General features: G+C 41.6%; 1 protein-coding gene across 5 annotated transcripts in view; it reads left to right on the top strand.

Moving 5' to 3' along the window:
* Positions 1–16,052, top strand: part of vwa5b2 (von Willebrand factor A domain containing 5B2) — a 129,406-nt gene that overhangs the window by 79,869 nt on the left and 33,485 nt on the right. For 4 of the 5 annotated variants that reach the window (XM_061920170.1, XM_061920173.1, XM_061920172.1 and 1 more), the window contains 6 exons: positions 2,117–2,281; positions 2,451–2,651; positions 4,398–4,620; positions 10,261–10,421; positions 10,745–10,876; positions 10,948–11,072. In XM_061920170.1, coding sequence (XP_061776154.1) covers positions 2,143–2,281; positions 2,451–2,651; positions 4,398–4,620; positions 10,261–10,421; positions 10,745–10,876; positions 10,948–11,072 — 981 coding nt within the window. In that variant the 5' untranslated portion in view covers positions 2,117–2,142. Of the gene's footprint in view, positions 1–2,103; positions 2,282–2,450; positions 2,652–4,397; positions 4,621–10,260; positions 10,422–10,744; positions 10,877–10,947; positions 11,073–16,052 lie in introns of all 5 variants that reach the window. The other variant, XM_061920171.1, reaches the window with a different exon arrangement.

The raw sequence follows: 16,052 nt of genomic DNA, 5'->3' as shown, positions 1-16,052 counted from the left end.
GGACAAGTATTGACACCATACCGGACAAGTAGTGACACCATACCAACCCAGTAGTGACACCATACTGGACAAGTAGTGACACCATACGAACCCAGTTGTGACACCATACCGGCCTAGTAGTGACACCATACCATACCGGCCCAGTAGTGACAACATACCAACCCAGTAATGACATCATACCGACCCAGTAGTGACAACATACCAACCCAGTAGTGACACCATACCGGCCCAGTAGTGACCCCATACCAGACAAGTAGTGACACAACCTCCACCATCGACCGCTAGCTCGCCATCCACGTAATGGCCACCACTGGTCTAGGACAGTGGTTCTGAAATGGGGGTACGCGTACCCCTGGGGGTACTTAAAGGTATGCCGAGGGATACGTGAGATATATTTTTTTTTTAATTCTAAAAATAGCAACAATTCAAAAATCCTTTATAAATATATTTATTGAATAATACTTCAACAAAATATGAATGTAAGTTCATAAACTGTGAAAATACATGCAACAATGCAATATTAAGTGTTGACAGCAAGATTTTTTGTGGACATGTTCCATAAATACTGATGTTAAAGATTTCTTTTTTTGTGAAGAAATTTTTAGAATTAAGTTCATGAATCCAGATGGATTTCTATTACAATCCCCAAAGAGGGCACTTTAAGTTGATGATTACTTCTATGTATAGAAATATTTATTTATAATTGAATCACTTGTTTATTTTTCAACAAGTTTTTAGTTATTTTTATATATTTTTTTCCAAATATTTCAAGAAAGACCGATACAAATGAGCAATATTTTGGCACTGTTATACAATTCAATAAATCAGAAACTGATGACATAGTGCTGTATTTTACTTATTTATCTCTTTTTTTCAACCAAAAATTATTTGCTCTGATTAGGGGGTACTCGAAATAAAAAAATGTTCACAGGTGGTATATCACTAAAAAAAGGTTGAGAACCACTGGTCTAAGGTATGTACAAAATAAGAGGTCCGGCCCCCCAGTCCTTAACTTTCTGGAATTGTGGCCCCCAAAATCCCTGGACAAGTCGCCACCTCATCGCAGGGCCAACACAGATAGACAGACAACCTTCACACTCACATTCACACACTAGGGCCAATTTTAGTCTTGCCAATCAACCTATCCCCAGGTGCATGTCTTTGGAGGTGGGAGGAAGCCGGAGTACCCGGAGGGAACCCACACAGTCACGGGGAGGACATGCAAACTCCACACAGAAAGATCCCGAGCCCGGGATTGAACTCAGCACTACTCAGGACCTTCATATTGTGAGGCACATACACTAACCCCTGTTACACCGTGCTGCCACAATTTAATATTATTAGATAATTAAGTTAGAATATATTTATTTTAGCACTGCTCAATTGTATTTAAATGTATTTTTTATCTATTTTTATGAGTCGATTCTTTGATTCATGGATATCATTTCACGGTAAGTTGAGGTATATATATATATATATATATATATATATATATATATATATATATATACAGTATGTATGTATGTCGAGATTTCTGTGGTTTATCCGTTATACAGTTTCAATTCCGGGGTAGAGCGGAATATACGTTAGGTCAGGTAAAAATACAGAGGCTATTTCATCCCTCCAAGCCTGTTTCATTGAAACAGACTTGTAGGGATGATAAAGCCTCTGCGTTTTTTCCTGACCTAACGTGTGTATATAATATATATGTATATGTATATATATATATATATATATATATATATATATATATATATATATATATATGCACACACGTGGTCAAACTAGTTGATTTTGTTTATTAATACTATATATATATACATAAACATACACACAAACAGTCAAATTAGTTGATTTTGTTTATTTATATTATTGATTTATTCTATTGATTTTGTTTATTTTTATTTATATGAATAATATGGGGCAGCGGGTCTTTCTGTGTGGAGTTTGCATGTTCTCCCCGACTGTATGGGTTCTCGTCCAACTCCAAAGACATGGCAACACTAAATTGCCCCACACCTGCGGTCCTGAGAGAGAAAGCGGTAGGAAATGGATGGATGACAAAAAACATTACATGTTAGGATTAATATGCACACACACTAGTTTCTCTCCTCAGAGTTGTTGGGACCCCCAACTGAGAAAATGGTTGGACTGAGAAACCGCTCCACTTGGGAACCTTTGGTGCTCAAGTCCTCCTGCATCAAATCCTGCGCCATCGGCTGCTCCCTGGGCATCACGGCGCACCTCACCTATGCCAACGCAGACAAGGAGCCTGTTGAAGGTGAGTGATCAGGGCTTAGAAAACTCATATTTGCATAAGACCAATACACATCTCAGCTTCAGCTGGATGGGAAGTGATCTTGATCACCTTTAACACACAAGGGTTTTTATTTTAACTAAGCTTCTCACGACTAGACCCAACATAACATGGAGTACTATTTGTTATTTAGGTGTGTTTGTGTACCCTCTTGGAGAAAAAGAGGTGGTGGTGGGCTTTGAAGCCACAATCGCAGGACGGCAGATGGGCGTTCAGATCCAGAACCGAGGGAAGCTGAAGGACTGCTGCTTGGACTGCTGCCCTGGTTCTGGTCCTGACGGCCGGGAATGGAACTGCTGCGGGAGCTCCGGTTTGGACATGCAGTGCACCAATGGTGGGTCTGGAGCAATCACTTTATACAATGATTCTTTAGAAATGTGGCAGTCCTACTTTTGGAGCCTCAGCTGAATAATTCCAAGGAGCTGATTTTGTAATCTGCTGATGTACAAACCCCGTTTTCATATGAGTTGGGAAATTGTGTTAGATGTAAATATAGACGGAATACAATGATTTGCAAATCATTTTCAACCCATATTCAGTTGAATATGCTACAAAGACAACATATTTAATGTTCAAACTGATAAACTTTTTTTTTTTTTCAAATAATCATTAACTTTAGAATTTGATGCCAGCAACACGTGACAAATAAGTTGGGAAAGATGGCAATAAATACTGATAAAGTTAAGGAATGCTCATCAAACACTCATATGGAACATCCCACAGGTGTGCAGGCTAATTGGTAACAGGTGGGTGCCATGATTGAGTATAAAAGCAGCTTCCATGAAATGCTAAGTAATTCACAAACAAGGATGGGGTGAGGGTCACCAATTTGTAAGCAAATTGTCGAACAGGTTTAGAACATTTCTAAACGAGCTATTGCAAGGAATTTAGGGATTTTACCATCTACGGTCCGTAAAATCATCAAAAGGTTCAGAGAATCTGGAGAAATCACTGCACGTAAGCGATGATATTATAGACCTTTGATCACTCGGGTGGTATTGCATCAAAAACCGACATCAGTGTGTAAAGGATATCACCACATGGGCTCAGGAACACTTCATAAAACCACTGTCAGTAACTACAGTTGGTTGCCACATCTGTAAGTGCAAGTTAAAACTCTACTTGCAAAGTGAAAGCCATTTATCAACAACACCAAGGCCCGAGATCATCTAAGATGGACTGATGCAAAGTGGAAAGTCTTCTGTGGTCTGACGAGTCCACATTTAAAATTGGATTTGGAAACTGTGGACGTGGTGACCTCCGGAACAAAGTGGAAAATAACCATTCGGATTGTTATAGGCCCAAAGTTCAAAAGCCAGCATGTGTGATAGTAAAGGGGTGTATTAGTGCCCAAGGCATGGGTAACTTACACATCTATGAAGGCACCATTAATGCTGAAAGGTCCATACAGGTTTTTGGAGCAACATATGTTGTCTTCCAAGCAACTTTATCATGGGCGCCCCTGCTTATTTCAGCAAGACAAGTGTTACAACAGCATGGCTTCGTAAAAAAAGAGTGCGGGTACTTTCCTGGCCCGCCTGCAGTCCAGACCTGTCTCCCATCTAAAATGTGTGGCGCATTATGAAGCGTAAAATACGACAGCGGACTGTTGAACGACTGAAGCTGTACATAAAACAAGAATGGTAAAGAATTCCACTTTCAAAGCTTCAACAATTAGTTTCCTCAGTTCCCAAACGTTTATTGAGTGTTGTTAAAAGAAAAGGTGATGTAACACAGTGGTGAACATGTCCTTTCCCAACTACTTTGGCACGTGTTGCAGCAATGAAATTCTAAGTTAATTATTATCTGCAAAAAATAATAAAGTTTATGAGTTTAAACATCAAATATCTTGTCTTTGTAGTGCATTCAATTGGACATGGGTTGAAAAGCATTTGCAAATCATTGTATTCCGTTTATATTTACATCTACATCACAATTCCCCAGCTCATGTGGAAACGGGGTTTGTAGGATAAAACATGGCTATCACTGAGATAACAAGGGCAGACTGTAGATTTTGATAAATGTTGCTGCTGTTAGCTATTTTATTAAGCACTGACATGGAATGTCAATTTTGTGTCAGGACATCTCATTCTGGACGAAGACCTGGAAAGAACCACTTTCATCGTGGGCACAGGGGTCATAGGTCCCATGGATATTGTGTCCATCATCATGAAGACCTCACTGGAACTTCCTACACTAGAAAATGGAGCCATCCGCATTGTCTACCCGACAATCCTGACGCCCGTCGTCACACACATGACCACAAGCAAGAGTGAAAACGGGGGGAAATCCGAAGAAACCGGGTACGCTGAATCGTCAAAATACTGTAGAGCAGTGGTCCCCAACCACCGGTTCGGGGACGCGTTTTCTACCGGGCCACACAGAAACATAAATTAATTTATAAACTACCGCATTTTCTCTGACTTAACTTTTGTTTGTCCCACTAAACAGCAATAAGCTTGTTAATAGATGTATATTACAACTCCTTTGTTGTATAACATTAATGCACATATCAAATGTTCATGTGCCAGATTGTAGCCAAAAGCTAATTTTTCATGCTCTTTTTTTTTTTTTGCTGTTTTTATCTACCACACGTAGAAAACCGGTCTATAAAAATAATGCATACATTAAAGGCCTACTGAAACCCACTACTACCGACCACACAGTCTGATAATTTATATATCAATGATGAAATATTAACATTGCAACACATGCCAATACGGCCGGTTTAGTTTACTAAATTGCAATTTTTAATTTCCCGCGGAGTTTCTTGTTGAAAACGTCGCGGAATGATGACGCGTGCGCGTGACGTCACGGACTGTCAGGAAATATTAGCTCAGCACCAGTTACGTCGTCTCCTTTCATCGCATAATTACACAGTAATTTGGCCATCTGTGTTGCTGAATCTTTTGCAATTTGTTCAATTAATAATGGAGACTATAAAGAACAATACTGTTGGTGGAAAGCGGTGTATTGCAGCTGTCTTTAGCACTGAGACACAGCCGGTGTTTCTTTGTTTTTAACACGGAGCGGTCAAGCGAACATGTTTCTCTACGTCAAGCAGCATGTTTTTGGATGGGAATATTGTGATATATATCTTACCGGAGACATCATTGCATTATTCGTCCTCCTGCAGTAGCTGTTTAAAAGGCAGCTGTGAGCTTGGCTCCTCGGCTTCTCTCTGAGACACTGCGTGTTCACCGCAGCCATCGGACCTCAAGGTATGTCTTTACAATCTCACTAAAACACTATTAAAACAATAAGCAGATAAGGGATCTTCCAGAATTATCCTAGTAAATGTGTCTAATTACTTATGAAACGCTCACACTGCCGCCGCCCGGAACCGTCGCTTTTTATTTTATTTTATCTTGTGACGTCATCACCTGCGACTTCCGGTAAAGGCGAGGCTTTTTTATCAACACCAAAAGTTGCAAACTTTATCGTGGATGTTCTCTACTAAATCCTTTCAGCAAAAATATGGCAATATCGCGAAATGATCAAGTATGACACGTAGAATGGACCTGCTATCCCAGTTTAAATAAGAAAATCTCATTTCAGTAGGCCTTTAAACTGATCCCTGCTGGAAGAAATGTTGGGGAACACTGCTGTAGAGGATAAAATTTAATACTAACTAGAATTTGCAATGCATGTGAATGCCCTATGTGCGCGAACCGCCAAACCGCCGATACGTGTGAGCGCAACTAAAATACTTGAATGTCCGGCGTGAGTGGAGCGTGTGGATCTTGGAACGATTTGAATTGGATGAGAAATCTGGGATATGGGGAGGTTTGTGTATTGCCCCTTCATTTTCGATGGTGGGAGTTCCTGGTAATTCTGGGTAATCAGGGAGTTTTCGAAACCGGGAAACATGCTGGCTTGAATGTCCAGGGTGAGTGGAGTGTGTGGATGTTGGAACGGTTCAAATCGGATGAGAAATGTGGGATATGCAGTTGATTTCCCATACATTGTCAACGGGGAGAAAATTATTGGAAAACCTCTAATTTTGGGAAGCGGAAAACATGTTTTGAGTTCGACATAATTTGTACGGAATGAAAATGTTAATTTTGTTGTTCCAATTAAGAAGAATGTTTTGAAGTTGGAATGGTCGAAAATGGTTGAAAAATGCGGCCTGTAAAAACTTTTCCAGAAAGAAGAGGAACTCGGGCAATGGAAAACCAGGTATTCTGGGAATTATTTTCTTACTTGGTAGTTTGTTTGTCCGAGGTGAGTGAAGTGTGTGGATGGTGGAACGGTTCAAATCGGATGAGAAATGTGGGATATGCAGTCGGTTGTATATTTCCCATCCAGTGTTAATGAGAAAATTATCAAAAAATTCCGGGAAAACAGGAAATTTTGGGAAAGAGAAAACAGGTTTTGTGTTTGACAAATGTCAAGAACAGTATGAGCGGATGGTTAGAAGGTCACAATCAGGTAAAAAAAAAAAAAGGGGCATTGTATAACAATGAATACATCTATTCATTTTAATAGAAATTTGGGAATTTCGAGAAAAACTGGGATTTTTTTAAAATATAGGTAATACGATTGTCGTAGATGATATGAATGGGTTGGTGTTGGAATTTTTCAAGACAGTTGAAAAATGTTGACGCAGTAACAGTTTGAATTTAAATGGGTATTTCGGAATTCTTGGAATTTTGTACAAAAAGAAAAATGTTAGTTTTTTTGTTCCAACTAAGAAGAATGTTTTGAAGATGTAATGGTCAAAACGGTTGAAAAATGTGGCCTGTGAAAATTTTCCAGGAAGAGGTGAAACTTGGGCGATGAAGTGAAGTGAATTATATTTGTATAGCGCTTTTCTCAAGTGACTCAAAGCGCTTTACATAGTGACACTCAATATCTAAGTTACATTTAAACCAGTGTGGGTGGCACTGGGAGCAGGTGGGTAAAGTGTCTTGCCCAAGGACACAACGGCAGTAACTAGGATGGCACAAGTGGGAATCGAACCTGCAACCCTCAAGTTGCTGACACGGCCACTCTACCAACTGAGCTATGCCGCCTGGGAATTCCTGAATTTTTTTTAACTTGGTAGTTTGATTGTCAAAGGTGAGTGGAGTGTGTGGATGGTGGAACGGTTTACATCGGATGAGAAATGTGGGATATGCATTCGATTGTATATTACACATCCATTATCAATGAGGAGAAAATTATCGGAAAATCAGGAATTTGGGGAAAGAGAAAACATGTTTTGCATTCAAAATATGTGAAGAACAGCGTGGGTGGATGGTTGAAAGGTTGGAATTGGGTAAAAAATTTGGGACATTGATTAACTTTGAATATGTTCATTTATTTATTTGGGAATTTTGGTAAAAACGAGGAATATCACAATTGTCCTAGATGATGGTATTGGAATTCTTCAAAACGGTTGAAAAATGTTGACATAGTAACAGTTTAAATTTAAATCGGTATTTCAAAATTCCTGGAATTTCGGGAAAACCGGGGAATTTATACTAAAAGAAAAAGTTTCTTTTTGTTGTTCTAATTAAGAAGAATGATTTGAAGGTGAAATGGTCATAAACGGTTGAAAAATGTGGCCTGTGAAAACTTTCCAGGAAGAGATGAAACAAGGGCTATGGAATACCGGGAATTCTGGGAATTCAAATAATTTTTTGATTGTCCAAAGTGAGTGGAGTGTGTGGATGGTGGAACGGTTCAAATCGGTTGAGAAATGGGGAAATTGAGCTCGTTCGAAAAATGACCTACTCATTTTCATTTGGGAAAAATGGCTCGGAAAACCGTGGATTCTGGGTAATCTATGATATACTTGTTTTATTTTATTGGGGAGCTCACAATTCCCGGTTTTGATACTTGAATGGTTCTGATCGGATGAAAACTGTGGGCTGCGGAGCGCGCCAAAGTTTTGCAACGGAATAATACTAGTAAATAGATTGTGTTTGTGATTGTGTTTTGGCATAGAATCCAAACAACAAGTCACAACATTAGTGAGACAGTTTTGTGAGATCCCATACAATAATTTGCTCCTCTCAGTGCCGTTCTACACCATTGCAAACTACAAACACAGCAATAGGGCCTGATCTATTAAAGGTTTGTATGTAGTAACTCACCTGCAAACTTAATAGCACACACTAAGCTGATCTACTAAGGTCAGGAGCAGAGGATTGTCTCTCTTGAGTGAGCCAAAAAAGTAATCGCAATCCATTCAGTGTGTCGGTCTTCATGAAGAAAAAATGCTGATTATCAGAACGCCCACAATACTGGGAAGAGAAAATGCAAATATTATTATTCAGCACACGCATTGTGATTTACCATGGCAAAAACTGTTCTGCGGCCACTATTTTGCGTCTTTATTTAACAGGTCTGAAATGTAAGTATAAAGTGACACCGTTACGCACACGTCTGTGACAAAGGAGGAAAGATCACGCTGCAAAGACAGTTGGACAGGGAATCTTTCGTACTCGGTGTGCATGTCAACATATCGGGACTGTCAGGAATAAAGAAGAATAGACATATTGTCTATTCAGCAATATGGTTTTATAATTTTACAGCTGCTGGATGTCTTAAGAGGCTGATTAAAACAAATTTAGTTTATTTGTTTTAGTGCCTGCTGTCATTTTTTTTATGGCGTTCGCATCTTCATTTAGGAGATATAGTAACGTAATATAGCTCCTATATGAAAAAAACATCTTGCAATATGCATTTGATTGCATTTGGATACTCCCTGCACAGCTCACAGTCAGTGTGCTAAAAATGTTTTCTGTACTCGAGATTGTGATTCTATATTGCAAAAAAAGTGTTTAGATATGTGCCGCTTGTTTAACATTGCAAAAACCCGCAGGTTGGAGAGCACAATAACATGTATGTATGAAATGCTAAAATAATCAGGGACGTTCATGAAAAATAAGTTGCTAACCTGTTTTATCTTTCAGCATTAATGGTGCCTTCACGGATGTGTAAGTTACCCATGCCTTGGGCACTAATACACCCCCATACCATCACAGATGCTGGCTTTTCAACTTTGCGCCTATAACAGTCCGGAATGTTCTTTTCCTCTTTGGTCTGGAGGACATGACGTCCACAGTTTCCCCCCAAAAATTGGAATGTGGACTCGTCAGACCACAGAACAATTTTCCACTTTGCATCAGTCCATTTTAGATGAGCTTGGGCCCAGCGAAGCCGGCAATGTTTCTGGGTGTTGTTGATAAATGGCTTTGGCTTTTCATAGTAGAGTTTGAACTTGCACTTACAGATGTAGCGACCAACTGTTACTGACAGTGGTTTTCTGAAGTGTTCCTGAGCCCATGTAGTGATATCCTTTAAACACTGATGTCTCTTTTTGATGCAGTCCTGCCTAATGGATTGAAGGTCTCGGGCATTCAATGTTTGTTACGCTTACGTGCAGTAATTTCTCCAGATTCTCAGAACCTTTTGAGGATTTTACAGACCGTAGATGGTGTGATCCTTAAATTCCTTGCAATAGCTCATTGAGAAATGTTGTTCATAAACTCTTTGACAATTTGCTCACACATTTGACAACAAAGTGGTGACCCTCGCTCCATCCTTGTTTGTGAATTGCTGAGCATTTCATGGAAGCTGTTTTTATATCCAAACATGGCACCTACTTGTTCCCAATTAGCTTGTTCACCTGTGGGATGTTTCAAATAAGTGTTTGATGAGCATTCCTCAACGTTTTCAGTCTTTTTTGCCACTTGTCCCAGCTTTTTTTAATCATGTTGCAGGTATCAAATTCAAAATTTGCTAATATTTGCAAAAAATAACAAAGTTTTCCAGTTCAAACGTTAAGTATCTTGTCTTTGCAGACTATCCAATTGAATATAGGTTGAAAAGGATTTGCAAATCATTGTGTTCTGTTTTTATTTTTGGGGTTTTGCAAAAACAATATTGTATTTGCTCCAATAATAATAAGGTTTCCTCAAATGACCCATTACTCTCTCTGTCTCTCTTTTCAGACCAACCAGCTGTTTTGGTGCCACCTCAGGAAAACAGGACCGGGTTCTAGATACACAGCAGCAGTATTGTGCCCATGCCATCTTCACACGTCCAGCAGCAAATTTGGCTCCTTATGAACTCAACTTTCAACTGCTGGTCCGAGGGGCCTGTCTGCTGGCCGGTAGTTTCTCTGCTCTTGCTGACACGGTCGTTCTTAACACCTCAACATCTTGGATACTTGAAGGATACTTAAAATGTTACCTCCACAGCCAGACCCCCAAAATCATACGGTGTGGGGTTCCACCCAGGTTTCTGGGAAAATGTGCCTGAAAAGGTCAAACCAGCTGTGTGTTTTGCTATTAGTATGATGATAACCATAGACTGGAACGGTTTTATGCACCTATTGCCATTAGGGGACAGTATCACTCTACATTCCCTTTCCGCTATGTGTTTGCCAGTAGGGTGAGTAGTTTTAATTTAAATGTAAATCTAAATGTAACTCAGGACTGGAGAGCCCCACTCACGCCCTGAGGGCCGATGCTGACCCCAGTGCCCAAAGTGCCTCCATCACCTACATCACCTTAGCGCAGGAGCATCCCTATGACCGACACATAGAGATCATTCTGCACCTCAGCGGTGAGTATGTCCTCCGGTCTCCTGTTTTGTCGCTTTTTGTGTGAATTGTGCATGAACTTTCTTCTTGGCAGAACCACACAGCCCACTGGTCATCATAGAGAAGGGCAGACTCTCCTTTGCCCAGTACGGAAAGCACATTCACTCTCGACGGGATTTCATCCGCTGCACCCGCAAAGATCCCCAACCAGAGAAAAAGGTTGGCTTCTAAAGTTCTGTTCTTGAAATTGATATATATATATATATATATATATATATATATATATATATATGTATGTATGTGTGTGTGTATATATATATATATATATATATATATATATATATATATATATATATATATATATATATACATATATATATGTGTATCTATATATATATATATGTGTGTGTGTATATATATATATATATATCCATCCATCCATCCATTTTCTACCGCTTATTCCCTTTTTGGGGTCGCGGGGGGCGCTGGCGCGTGTCTCAGCTACAATCGGGCGGAAGGCGGGGTACACCCTGGACAAGTCGCCACAACATATATATATATAGACATATATATATATATATATATATATATATATATATATATATATATATATGTGTATATGTGTATGCATATCACTCAATCAATCAATGTTTATTTATATAGCCCTAAATCACAAGTGTCTCAAAGGGCTGCACATACCACAACGACATCCTCGGTAGAGCCCACATAAGGGCAAGGAAAAACTCACCCCAGTGGGACGTCGGTGACAGTGACAATGATGACTATGAGAAACTTTAAAGAGTACCGCATATGTGGGCAATCCCCCCCTCCCCAGGGGACCGAAAGCAATGGATGTCGAGCGGGTCTAACATGATATTGTGAAAGTCCAATCCATAGCGGATATAACATAACCGTGAGAGTCCAGTCAAAAGTGGATCCAATATAGTAGCGAGAGCACCGTCCAAAGTGGAGCCTGCAGGAAACCATCCCAAGTGGAGGCGGATAAGCAGAGATGTCTCCAGCCGATACACAGGCGAGCAGTCCATCCTGGGTCCCGACTCAGGACAGCCAGTACTTCATCCATGGCCACCGGACCTAACCCAATCCACAAGGGAAAGGGTAACAGAGGAGAAAAGGAAAAGAAACAGCAGATCAACTGGTCTAAAAAGGGGGTCTATTTAAAGGCTAGAGTATACAAATGAGTTTTAAAATGAGACTTAAATGCTTTTACTGAGGTGGCATCTCGAACTGTTACCTGGAGGGCATTCCAGAGTACTGTACCCCGAATGGAAAACGCTCTACAGCCCGCAGACCTTTTTTGGGCAATACAATCGGCAAGATAGGCTGGTGCTTGACCGTGTAGTATTTTATACGTAAGTAGTAAAACCTTAAAGTCACATCTTAAAGGCCTACTGAAATGAGATTTTCTTATTTAAACGGGGATAGCAGGTCCATTCTATGTGTCATACTTGATCATTTCGCGATATTGACATATTTTTGCTGAAAGGACTTAGTAGAGAACATCGACGATAAAGTTTGCAACTGTCGATGCTAAGAGAAAAAGCCCTGCCTCTACCGGAAGTCATACATATATATATATACATACACATGTATATATGTATACATACATCACATATATGTGAATGTATGTATATATATGTATGTATGTATGTATATATATATACATATATATATACATACATATGTGTATATATATATATATATATATATATATATATATATATATATATATATATATATATATATATATATGCAGCTGAGATAGGCTCCAGCGACCCCAAAAGGGACAAGTGGAAAATTTATGTATGTATGTATGTGTGTGTTTGTATATGTATGTATATCTATGTATGTGTGTATGTATACATAGTATGTATATATGTATATATACGTATATATGTGTATATATATGTGTGTGTATGTATGTATGTATACATAAATGGGTTGTACTTGTATAGAGCTTTTCTACCTTCAAGGTACTCAAAGCGCTACATAAATGCGTATGTATATACAGTATGTGTGTGTGTATATATATATGTATATATGCTTATGTATGTGTGTGCGTATATATATATATATATATGTGTGTGAATGTATGTATGTATATATATAAATATATATATATATTTATATATTTACACATATATACAGTATATATATATATTTATATATATATATATATATATTCATATACATACACATAAATACATACACATATATATATATACACATATACATATATACAGTATATATATACATACATATATATACACATACACATATAGGTGTTTGTATGAATGTATGTATATATATGTGTGTACATATGTATATACGTATATGCAGCTGAGATAGGCTCCAGCAACCCCAAAAGGGACAAGCAGAAAATGGATAGATGGATGGATTGATGTATGTATGTATGTTTGTATATATGTATGTGTATATGTATATACAGTATGTATGTATATATATATGTATGTGCACACATATGTGTGTATGTATGTATGTATATATCCATCCATCCTTCCATCCATCCATCCATCTTCTTCCGCTTATCCGAGGTCGGGTGGCGGGGGCAGCAGCCAATGCAGGGAAGCCCAGACTTCCCTCTCCCCAGCCACTTCATCCAGCTCCTCCCGGGGGATCCCGAGGCGTTCCCAGGCCAGCCGGGAGACATAGTCTTCCCAACGTGTCCTGGGTCTTCCCCGTGGCCTCCTACTGGTTGGACGAGCCCTAAACACACTCCCTTGGGAGGCGTTTGGGTGGCATCCTGACCAGATGCCTGAACCACCTCATCTGGCTCCTCTCGATGTGGAGGAGCAGCGGCTTTACTTTGAGCTCCTCCCGGATGGCAGAGCTTCTCACCCTATCTCTAAGGGAGAGCCCCGCCACACGGCGGAGGAAACTCATTTCGGCCACTTGTACCCGTAATCTTATCTTTTCGGTCATGACCCAAAGCTTATGACCATAGGTGAGGATGGGAACGTAGATCGACCGGTAAATTGAGAGCTTTGCCTTCCGGCTCAGCTCCTTCTTCACCACAACGGATCGGTACAACGTCCGCATTACTGAAGACGCCGCTCCGATCCGCCTGTCGATCTCACGATCCACTCTTCCCCCACTCGTGAACAAGACTCCGAGGTACTTGAGCTCCTCCACTTGGAGCAGGAGTTCTTCCCCAACCCGGAGATGGCACTCCACCCTTTTCCGGGCGAGAACCATGGACTCGGACTTGGAGGTGCTTATTCTCATTCGGGTCGCTTCACATTCGGCTGCGAACCGATCCAGTGAGAGCTGAAGATCCCGGCCAGATGAAGCCATCAGGACCACATCATCTGCAAAAAGCAGAGACCTTATCCCGCGGCCACCAAACCGGAACCCCTCAACGCCTTGACTGCGCCTAGAAATTCTGTCCATAAATCGGTGACAAAGGACAGCCTTGCCATAGTCCAACCCTCACTGGAAATGTGTCCGACTTACTGCCGGCAATGCAGACCAAGCTCTGACACCGATCGTACAGGGAGCGGACCACCACAATAAGACAGTCCGATACCCCATACTCTCTGAGCACTCCCCACAGGACCTCCCGAGCGACACGGTCGAATGCCTTCTCCAAGTCCACAAAGCACATGTAGACTGGTTGGGCAAACTCCCATGCACCCTCAAGAACCCTGCCGAGAGTATAGAGCTGGTCCACAGTTCCACGACCAGGACGAAAACTACACTGTTCCTCCTGAATCCGAGGTTCGACAATCCGGCATAGCCTCCTCTCCAGTACACCTGAATAAACCTTACCGGGAAGGCTGAGGAGTGTGATCCCACGATAGTTGGAACACACCCTCCGGTCGCCCTTCTTAAAGAGAGGGACCACCACTCCGGTCTGCAAATCCAGAGGTACTGCCTCCGATGTCCAGGCGATGTTGCAGAGTCTTGTCAACCAAGATAGCCCCACAGCCTTAAGGAACTCATCCACGCTAGGGCCTTGGCACCGAGGAGCTTTTTAACTACCTCGGCAACCTCAACCCCAGAAATAGGAGAGCCCACCACAGATTCCACAGGCACTACTTCCTCATAGGAAGACGTGTTGGTGCGATTCCTTCCACCTATCCACAACACCCACAGTTGAGGTCAGCAGTGTACTGCTTCCCCTTCCTGAGGCGGCGGATGGTGGTCCAGAATCGCTTCGAAGCCGTCCAAAATGTCGTTTTCCATGGCTTCCCCGAACTCCTCCCATGTTTTTGCCTCCGCGACCGCTGAAGCTGCACACCGCTTGGCCTGTCGGTACCCGTCCACTGCCTCCGGAGTCCTATGAGCCAAAAGAAACCGATAGGACTCCTTTTTCACCTTGACGGCATCCCTCACCGCCGGTGTCCACCAACGGGTTCTTGGATTACCGCCCCGACAAGCACCAACTACTTTGCGGCCACACCTCCACTGAGCCGCCCCGACAATAGAGGTGCGGAACATGGTCCACTCGGACTCAGTGTCCATCACCTCCCTCGTGACATGTTCAAAGTTCTTCCGGAGGTGGGAATTGAAACTTTCTCTGACAGGAGACTCTGCCTGACGTTCCCAGCAAACCCTCACAATGCATTTGGGCCTGCCAGGTCTGTCTGAAATCCTCCCCCACATTGCAGCCAACTTACCACCAGGTGGTGATCGGTAGAAAGCTCCGCCCCTCTCTTCACCCGAATGTCCAAATCATGAGGCCGCAAATCCGATGACACAACTACAAAGTCGATCATGGAACTGCGGCCTAGGGTCTCCTGGTGCCAAGTGCACATACGGACACCCTTATGTTTGAACATGGTGTTTGTTATCGACAAACTTTGACGAGCACAAAAGTCCAATAACAAAACACCACTCGGGTTCAGATCCGGGCGGCCATTCTTCCCAACCACGCTTCTCCAGGTTTCACTGTTGTTGCCAACATGAGCGTTGAAGTCCCCCAGCAGAACAAGGGAATCACCCGAGGGAGCACTCTCCAGTACTCCCTCGAGTGTACCCCAAAAGGGTGGGTATTCGGAACTGCTGTTTGGTTTCGTAAGCACAAACAACAGTCAGGACCCGTCCCCCCACCCGAAGGCGGAGGGAGGCTACCCTTTCGTCCACTGGGTTGAACTCTCCCGTGCAGGCTTTGAGCCGGGGGGCAACGAGAATTGCCACCCCAGCCTGTCGCCTCTC

The sequence above is a fragment of the Nerophis ophidion genome, linkage group LG14, assembly GCF_033978795.1.
Source record: "Nerophis ophidion isolate RoL-2023_Sa linkage group LG14, RoL_Noph_v1.0, whole genome shotgun sequence".
Taxonomy (NCBI): Eukaryota; Metazoa; Chordata; class Actinopteri; order Syngnathiformes; family Syngnathidae; genus Nerophis; species Nerophis ophidion.
The sequence above is the reverse complement of the archived record's forward strand: the minus strand, read 5'-3'. Positions and strand labels throughout refer to the sequence as shown.